This window comes from Atta colombica, unplaced genomic scaffold (assembly GCF_001594045.1).
Source record: "Atta colombica isolate Treedump-2 unplaced genomic scaffold, Acol1.0 scaffold69, whole genome shotgun sequence".
NCBI classification, from domain to species: Eukaryota; Metazoa; Arthropoda; class Insecta; order Hymenoptera; family Formicidae; genus Atta; species Atta colombica.
The window spans coordinates 235,287-245,536 of record NW_017259560.1 but is presented as its reverse complement, the minus strand read 5'-3'; the positions used below and the strand labels follow the sequence as shown (position 1 = coordinate 245,536).

Sequence of the window (10,250 nt, the reverse complement as noted above, 5' to 3'; positions counted from 1 at the left end):
TGTATATATATATATATATATATATATATATATATGTACATGCATATATATCATATTTGTATTCAAACTGCGCGCCGAATTTTCCGGACTCAAACGCAATTAAATTATTGGAGTAATATCACAAATTAAATTAAAAGTAGTGGAGTAATATCACAAATTAAATTGACAAGCAAATTTTTAATAATTTTGATATTCAATCCAGTCATCATCATATCATATTATATATTATTGGGAGTACAAATAAGTTTCCGCCGTTTGCAAAAGACGGCGCCACTAATAAACTATAGTTAAAATTATTTGATGTAAAACGACATATCGCAAGATTGGACATCCGGCAACATCATAACCTTGAAATATTAGCGATTTTGTATCAGCATCATATATTTTTTTTTGTACGAAAATGTCGAATTTTGAGCCGAATAAGCGTCATTTGCGGGAACTTTTGATTTACTTCTTTAATTTGAAGAAATCTGCAGCTGAGGCTCATAGATTGCTTGTAGAAGCATATGGTGATGCTGCCTTAAGTGAGAGAAGTTGTCGTGAATGGTTTTAAAAGTTTAAGAACGGTGAATTTGACGAAAATAAAGAACGTAGCGGAAGGCCGAAAGTGTACGAAGACGCGGAATTGGAAGCATTATTGGATGAAGATTCGTGCCAAACGCAAAAAGAACTTGCACTTACATTAGGAGTGAATCAACAAACAATTTCATATCGTTTGAAATCATTGGGAATGATTCAAAAGCAAGGGAATTGGGTTCCATATGAACTGAAGCCGAGAAACGTTGAATGCCGATTTTTCACATGTGAAATGCTGCTTGCCAGGCATAAACGAAAAGGTTTTTTGTATCGTACAGTCACTGGTGATGAAAAATAGATTCACTACGATAACCCAAGAAGAGGAAATCATGGGGACCATCTGGCCATGCTTCAACATCGACAGCCAAACCGAATATTTATTATGGAAAAAAACTCATGTTGTGTATTTGGTGGGATCAGCTTGGTGTCGTGTATTATGAGTTACTCAAACGAGACCATTACTGGGGCTCTCTACCGAACATAATTGATGAGATTGAGCCGAGCACTCAAGGAAAAACGCGCCCACTACTACTCCAGGCATGACAAAATTATTCTCCTGCATGATAATGCTCGACCACATGTTGCGGCGCCGGTCAAAACCTACTTAGAAACACTCACAACTCAACACTCAAATGGGAAGTTCTTTTCCCACCCGCTATATTCTCCAGACATTGCTCCTTCCGACTACCACTTGTTCCAATCGATGACGCATGGCCTGTCTGAGCAGCACTTTACATCATATGAAGATACCAAAAATTGTATGATGATTGGATAGCCTCAAAAGATGAAGCGTTCTTCTGACGCGATATCTACATGCTATCAGAAAAAGTAGTGGCGATGACCATTATTTTGAATAAAACATTATGTACCGTTCTTTCACAATAAATGCTTAATTTTTGATAAAAAACGGCGGAAACTTATTTGTACTCCCAATATATTTATAATAAATATAAATAACAAATAATATTATTATATTATTTATTTCATGCTCGATATCTATCAAAAATAAGGCCTGTCGAAATTCTAACTAATCTGCTCACTGAAAAATATTTCTAAAAGTAGATATACTTATAAAGTCACGTATTAATGTTTCCAAAAATATTAATTCTGAAAATAGATTGATCGAAGAATCTATCATTCGAAAAACTAATGTAAATAAACTAATATAAATGACCACCTATCGAATCTTATTGAATTAAAATAAAGATAAATATAAATTAGAACGAAATATTTTTTTCATTAAATTATTTAAATGACAGTAATAACACTCAATATAAATCTCAATCTTTCCTTGTATTCATATAATTAAACAAAGATAAACTTATCAGAAATTCTTTATGTAATTGCAAAACTGGAAAGAGAAAAAGCACACAATGCAATTGCAATTGTTTATATTTTTATAAATATGAAAAATTCTATATTAAAAACTGATGAACTATTAATACGAAATAAACCGTACTAAATACTACTGATGCTCATTAAGCAAAGTAATTTTAATACAATAACAAAAATAATTATTTGCTTGAAACGATTCACACAGCCTTAAATCTTTCTTTTTTTCAAATTCCCATTCCTTACCAGGAAATAATTATAAATGGAATTTAAGATTATTTTACTCATTCTTGCAATCAGGAACACAATACTTTTGAGTACAGTGATTATTTTTTTTACAAAAGTGTTAACTAATTAACAGATTAGTATATTTTGACAGCCAAATTTGAATTCAGAAGTTGCTCAAATGTAATGCTGTCTGTAGTATGCAACTAGTGTATAGTTCTGTGATATTTTTCACTTCATAGCATTTCTTTTACTTCATGATTTCATTTTAGCATTCAGGATCTCTTTCACCAATCTCAGTTGAATTAACCGATGATTATATGGGGCTCATTTAGGCTCAGTTTCACAACTCTCACAACTTATTTTAAGTTAAATCTCGATTAAAAGTTAACTATGAGTTATGAAACTGGGCCTAAATGAGTCCCATGTAATTATCAATTAACTTAACTGAGGTGAAAGAGACCCTAAGGAGAAGCCTCACGCAACAGGTAAAAAAAATCGATTTTTTAAATTAGTACTATATTTGAAAAATATGTTCGTAAAGTTTCAGATCAAAATTCGAACTTTTAATGATATCTTACATAGATTTATAAGACGGAACATTCTTACGAGAAAAGCTGAAGACAATATTGAAGGACAGCTCTATTTTAGACATAGTTGTTTCTCTCTTTCACAATGAGTAGTAGGGGAGGGGGAAAGTCAGTGGCCGAGAGTTGCGGTCTTACGCTCAAGCTGACCAATCAGCTTGAGTGTAAAGCCACAACTCTCGGACGTTTATTTTCGTTGCTCTCAGCCACTCCCCGGCCTGCTGCAGCGATCAATCAATCCACTACTAGAAAAGAAGAGAACTATTTCCGCGACTATTTCTTCTCGTACGAATGCTCTGTCTATCTCATAAGTCTATGCTTATACTTGCGTGTCACACAAACACATAAAGTTATGGCACAGAAAATGAAATATAACGAAAATATAACGAAACATAACAAGATGTAGTTGTGACGTGGGGTAAGATGGGATAAGACAGAGGAAAACGTAAAAGTCGCAGTCGTGACGGTTGGAAAAGTGTTTTGGTCTCCAAACAACTCGCAGGGAGCAACAATATAATTGAAAGATGTTTATGAGGAAACAGAAGGTTCACCCTCTATGGATCTGGAATAGCAGAATAGCTTAAAAAAAACTTAAGCATCTAAAAACAGCTTTCCTTACACAAACTTTAAATGTTTTTCTCAAAAACAAATTTTTCGAATTGGCATGTAGCACAATTTAAAAAATATTCAATTAATCGACTTCTCCCTGTGCATATATAAATAGATAACTAAATTTCCCTCTAGACAAACCTATTTGTTTGATGATATTATTAAATAATTATTATATTATTATTGCATTTTTAATTCACAAATATTTTGTGAACATCACAATATTTTTCCAAAGTCCCATTATTTTTTAATTTTGCATTTTTTACTTTAGAGATAAGTTTATCCATAGAATATTATAATAAAATTAAAATATTTCAGAATTTGGTTTCAGACAAATACAATAAGAGCTAACTATATACCAATGATGCTGAGGGCAATGGCTTATTTATTTTCAAATATATTACAATCAAAAAAATATTTTTTTTATATCTTGAAATATAATATATAATATAATATATATAAATATGAAAGCATACTAAAAGTTTCAAAAAGTTTTTTTACTAAATTGTTTTTTTAAAATTGTTTTTTTAAAAAAAATTCCCAGAAATCACTTTTTTTCAGTGTTACATCAGGCTCCTCCCTTAAGAACTATAAAAATTTTTAATTTAATAGATTCCTTCCAAATTATGTTAATAAAAATTACCTGGCATCAGTCAAGACAATTAAGTGTTCGCAACAACCTTGATGCTGATATACCCATGGAAAACCAAACTTTGTATAAAGAGAATTTATCAGAGCATCCATAGTGGCAACTTTAAATGGACCTATATCACGAACTGCTGCCCATTCTAATATAATATTACTATAATCAATGTTAGTTAGTAAACTAGTATCATTATAAAATGTATCTTCAATATAAAAAAATCCAGATTGGTAGACATCCTATAATAATAAATGCAATTGACTTTTATATACTGAATATTTCATCTTAATAGAAATTGTGAAGTATCTCGAAAACAAAACACTTTTATGAAAATAAGTTAAAATTTTTGAAATATGAGTTGAGAAAACTCAGGTATCATTAGCATTAACATTATACATTATGTCAACTGATGACAAAATCATTTTGAATTATTCAGGGTCATGAACTTGATAATATTTGTCAAGATCAAAATTATTAGAGGTTATTTTTATCTTGATTTGATAATTATTTAGAATAGTCCCCCCTCTCCCTAAAAAAAAATCTTTATAAAAATATACTCATTCAAAACGAAAAAATCTGGCAAAAAAAACGTGGCGATCAATTTAGTGAATCGAATTATTAAGCATTAAAATTAAGATTTTAAAGATTAAGATATTTGTTATTCCGATTCAATATAGCGCTATGTATATATTCTGCTTTAATTACACAAATTCACTGTTTCAAAAACACAAATTCACTGCTAATGTGAAGAATTTGTGTTTTTAAAGCAGTGAATTTGTGTTTGTGAAGCAGAAAATTTGTGTAATTAATGCAGAATTAATGTATACATTGCACTGTATCGAGTCAGGACAAATATCTTAGACTCTAAAATCTTAATAACTTGATTTAGACTAAGACCGACCGCCACATTTCTTTGCCAGATTCAGGGGCGATTCTTTTGTTTTGAATGAAAATAGTGGGAGGAGGGATTATTCTAAATAATCTTTGCTCTTTAATGATGAACTGTGACTTTTATATGAAACCTTTTTCTCAAAAATGCTTCGTTTATAAAATATTTCACTGTTCTATATATCTAATCTATAACAAATATATGGATTGTTATAAAATAGATATAATTCAACATTGAAAAAATGATTACTTTTGCCATCGATTCAGGCCTTTGATTTGAATTTTCACTAATTTCTTTTGTAATTGACAAGTCAGATTGACACATTATCTTTTGACGTAATTCATAAAGAGTTTGGCTTCCCAATATCGATATGACACTCTTAAGTTTAAGAACAGGTATACTTGTTCTATATTTAAGAGAACGAGGTTGGCTTTTAAATGGCTCATATATCCTGATATAAACTAGAAATTCTTCATATGGCTTTAAAGAATTATCACCAACAGATTTTGACTTGTCATATTTCTAGAAAGAAACACGTTATTATTTCAATGCTCTAGATTTGTCAATACTAATCATGCATATTAATCAAGGAAATCAATGCTTATAAAATTATCAATTATAATTCAATACAATTATAATTCAAGTAAATTTTAGTGAATCTTTTTATTATTCTATAGGTCTTAATAGTTCTTCAAAGTAATTACTTACAATAGGAATGCCATTTTGATTTCTAGGTTTTACTGAAGCTTGTTTAGATAAGATTTCTAATACTTTAATTGTTTCTAATGAAACATTATCTAAAATTCTTTTAGGTATATTAACATATCCTTGTTTTTCCTGTTCTTCCATAATGGCAGCTTCCACTGGTAATGTTAAATTATCGATACTATAAAATTGATTTTACAATATACAATTTACATATGAGCATTCATTTTATTAAGAAATATAAGTCATATTTATTATATGTCATAAAATAAAATACCTGCAATAATGTTTCATTAAAAGTATTCTCGCTTGTGAGAGATCGGTACCCATAAGTTGAAAAATCTTTTCTTCACTTTGTTTGTCAATTTCATAACACATAGATGACTTAATTAATTCACTGTATTGATGAAAATAATCTTTTATACAAATCTGTGATGATGCTTGACGATCGTAAAGCTTATATACCTGATCCATTGTCTCAAATAAATTTCAACTATAAGGATTGTGTTCCAAAATTCGTCGTAAAACCACATTTACATGGCGTCCTTTCTTAAGTATCTTCTACAAGAAAGAAGACTAAAGGTGCATTCACAAACATCAAGCAGCGACCAATTAGCGATATGGACAGTGGAGTAAGGTTGCCGTCCCGTGAGCGGAAATTTACAGCAGAACGAAACAGTAAGACCAATCACAATCGCAGAAAAGAAAGCTGAGTAATGACTACAGAGTTGTGATTGGTGTTCCATTCCGCTATAAACTTCTGCTCATGAGACGGCAGTCTAAAAAATATTTTTTTACGCCACTGTAAAAATCACCTCGTTGATTGGTTGCTGTTTCATTGCTTTACGCTTGCATGTACCTTAAGTCTAAGCTATTGTGGCTGCGTTCGGAAATATCACTCATTGGTGTATTTCGGTGTCTTCAATGGAGAAGTGAGGGTATCGTGTGCTTTTGGTGGTGTTCTCGAACGACTTCCGTGTGGCGTATGTCATCTCAATTTTACCTCACTGCTCACGTTTAACTCCAACCTTGAGCTAAAACAATTCATCGGCGAAAAAAGGCAGTGAAATGATCGTAAAGAGGAACGATGGCGGTATATGATTGTAAAAAAAGAAAGGAATGTAAGTCATTCCTTCCATGATTACCGATGCCTATTAAACATTTCACTATCGTATCGGATAATTATATGTTGCTGTATCCATTTTGGACAATGGTAAAATTTTTCATCGTGAAAATTTAAATTAATATAATGCTGATTCTATAATGAGTCGATAGTCTTATGAGCCTTCTACAATAAGCCATAGATCATAAATTATAAGTCATAAATACATAAGATATAAATCATAAGTAAAAATTTTCGTCAAATAAGGAAGTCGTTGTCGCCGTCAATGAGTATTTTGCAGACTGTGAGACAATCTACTTCAAACTACCAGACGTGAACTATGCGTCCTTTCTGGTTGAAATTTGGCCTGAAGGAGTTCGAAGAGTGAATCTTTCGAGATGTCGCGTCATCAAATGGATTGTAGCGCCATTTCATGGAAATTTACCAAACTTATCAAACAATTCATATATATAAATTATAAATATATAAGATATAAATTATAAGTTAGAATGAACCAATCACACTGATCAAGTTTTTCACTTCTGATTTATGACTTATGGCTCATTGACCTCATTATAGAAGATCTGTTAATCGATGAATTTGATCAATTAGTCTTACAAGTTGGTTATTGGTCAACTTTACCGACTAAGACTTCCGACTATCGACTTATTGTAGAATCAGCATAACAGATTTGACAACTAATCATATTCTCATTGTAATAGGTGTTATTATTATAAATCCTTAAAGAAAATTGACATCAGTGATATAAAACTTTAGATGCTGGATTATTTCATCGTCCAAATATCTATTAGTTCCTATGAGGCTTATTGTCGATTTTAGAACAGTTAGTTTTGTTCTAAATAGTACTGGACACATTCAATTTTACAAATTTACATTTATACAAATGATCTTGTATAATGTGCCTAAAATTATTATTGCGTATTATTAAAAGCAGAATAATATAAAAAGAAAGTTAGAAATAATATTATAAAATATAAATTATAAAAATAAATAAAAAAATAGTAAAACTTAGACAAATTTTCTAGATTAATATAATTGCTCAAAATTTTTTGACCCAAAAACGCGATGTAATTGTCCTTTTCTCCCATTCCATGAAAAAGAATTTCGATTGATCGATTCCTTTATACATTATGCATTATGCAAGTCTGTTCTGCGGCCATAACACACTGATTCACACCGACTCCCCTTGCTATTCGCTGGGTAGTTTAGTGATATGACTCTCTCGACGTTTCCGAACGATCTCACACTAATGCACACTGAGTACACACGAGTATTTCTGAATGGCTAGTGTGTATTAGTGGCACACCAGTGAGTGTTTCCGAACACAGCCTGTACCATATGGCCCGTATTCAAATCGCTTACAGCGATGTTAGCGCTAACATGCTATAATTTACGTTACGCATACTATAGAATTTTAGAGATAAGAGTGTTCTGAATACAGGCCTATGTGTATACATAGAGAAAAAATTTCTCGAAAAGACATCGTTTTGATGTCGAAAATAAAAATCGAAAGTTTTCGAAATTTCTATTGATTTCAATAGATTTTTGGTCCCAATTTCGATTAATTTTTGAATTGGAAATAAAATCTTGAATTGATCTAGTCAGCATAAAAATATATTGCTAATGTCACTAATGCAATAAGTAAATTCGACAAGTAGTGTCACTAATAGCGTAATAGTGGTAGAGAAAATTTCATTAAAATTTCATTGAAATTTTATTGTGAAAATAAATATTATTAATTAGCATCATATTTCAGAGGACAAAATTATAATAAAAATTTTTATGAATTCGAATTTTATGAATTATTTTATGAATTCGAGAACTAATTTTATGCACCCATGCGCGGTCACCCATCCGAACCTCTATTTACCATGTTTCATTTCTGTGATCGTATAGGAGCTACTCTTCGAAGAATCATGAATATCTATAATGCTAATAAATGTAGTTAAATGTTAACATATCTGTTCAAAAATGTTGTGAAAGAGACGGAACACATAAAAACGGAAAACATAAAAAAAATATAATTAATATAGTAGTAATGTACAAATAATGACACCTATGATAATAATAACTTGTTTTTAATAATACTGTAAAATATTATTTTTATTAATTGAAATAATATTAATTACTCTAATGAGATATATATATATATATTGGGTGTTGGGAAATAATTGCCAAATATTTCATGGGCAGGTAGAGCGGACTAAATTGAGTCGAAAAGTCCTCCATTTTGTAAATTTCCCCAATAATTAATGAGATATTAATCCTTAAAGATAGTCGAATACGCGCGTTCACCCGGTCTACAGTGAAGTGTATATATCTACCGATCGCTTGGCGCGCAGGCCGGGAATTGGAAATTAGCTGGCAAGCGCTCCGCGCCGCGCATACCGCTGCAAGTCACCATAGCTCGGACGGTGCGCTTGCCAGACTATCCCCATTCCTCACGGCTGGCCGAGCGATCGGTAGGCGTATACACTTCGCAGTAGTGTTATATATTATATATATGTGTGTATTTTTTACTTTAATAAATTTTTTATACCAAATATTATAATTAATGGAAGTTCTATGTTACGTCATATGTTGTCATATATTACTACAGTAGTAACACTACTGACTCAGCATTGACACTATTGCATATCTGTAGTAACTACTACTGCAGTACAGACACTAGTAGTATTGTTATACTTCCAAATGATATTGGAAACTTGTATGATAAACCAACATTTAAATTTCATTAATTTAAAAATCGAAATTGTTTCGATATCGATTCGAAGCTAGAATCTAGCTAGACTTTGAGAATATTAACTTTGATGATATTTTTCTTTGATTTCTTGCTCATTTTTATGAGACAGCTAATAGGTTGTCAGCACTATGATAAGAAACATTATTCCTTGAAATTCCTCAATACAAAAGTAATAAGATTAAACTACAAAGTACAAATAAAAGTAATGTTATTCAGCAGGAGTAGAATAATAAAATAATATACAAAGAATTACTAGAAGAAAAGATGTAGACTTTATCGACACTTGTAAAAAATGTTCCGATTCGTATAAAAAAATTCCAATTTTCTAAAAAGTTATAAAATTATTTATAAATTCTGAAAAATTTTGAGAAAGTTTTTATAATTAGAGCGATATTACAATTATTGAAATGAAATCGAAAAAAATGTCAATTCGATCTTTAAACGAAAATATTCAAAATATAAGATTACGTATCACATATTTATACTAAAAATATTTATATTAAAACTGTATCAAACTCTCATTGCACTCTCTACATAATTTTTTATCACTCGAAAATATTGAAATTTCAAGTTTCGAATCTTTTCCATTGTAACGATGTCGAAACGATGTCTTTTCGAGGAACTATTTCTGATTAGATAGCACGTCAGATTTTCGAAATAACTGAGATTTAATATGCAAAAATGGCTCTTTTGTTTAAAATGTTCTTATAAGAAACCGATTAACGAAATTGTAATCAGAAGTCATGAATGTATTGTTCATCCTCTACAAAATGTATGTTTTTTATCTTAATATTTTACTTTTTAGTCACATTATGAAG

The 10,250-nt window shown here is 30.7% G+C and overlaps 2 protein-coding genes across 2 annotated transcripts in view; one reads left to right on the top strand and one right to left on the bottom strand.

The window, feature by feature from the left end:
- Nucleotides 1-6,078, bottom strand: part of LOC108692313 (snRNA-activating protein complex subunit 3) — an 18,893-nt gene extending 12,815 nt beyond the window's left edge. The window contains exons 1-4 of the mRNA XM_018200507.1: nucleotides 5,844-6,078; nucleotides 5,570-5,747; nucleotides 5,111-5,383; nucleotides 3,973-4,211 (exon numbers count right to left, since the gene is read on the bottom strand). Coding sequence (XP_018055996.1) covers nucleotides 3,973-4,211; nucleotides 5,111-5,383; nucleotides 5,570-5,747; nucleotides 5,844-6,040 — 887 coding nt within the window. The 5' untranslated portion in view covers nucleotides 6,041-6,078. The remainder of the gene's footprint in view (nucleotides 1-3,972; nucleotides 4,212-5,110; nucleotides 5,384-5,569; nucleotides 5,748-5,843) is intronic.
- A 403-nt stretch (nucleotides 6,079-6,481) lies between these two features.
- Nucleotides 6,482-10,250, top strand: part of LOC108692290 (peroxisomal biogenesis factor 19) — a 13,642-nt gene continuing 9,873 nt past the window's right edge. Inside the window, exon 1 of the mRNA XM_018200479.1 lies at nucleotides 6,482-6,779. The gene's annotated coding sequence lies outside the window, so the exon portion shown is untranslated. The remainder of the gene's footprint in view (nucleotides 6,780-10,250) is intronic.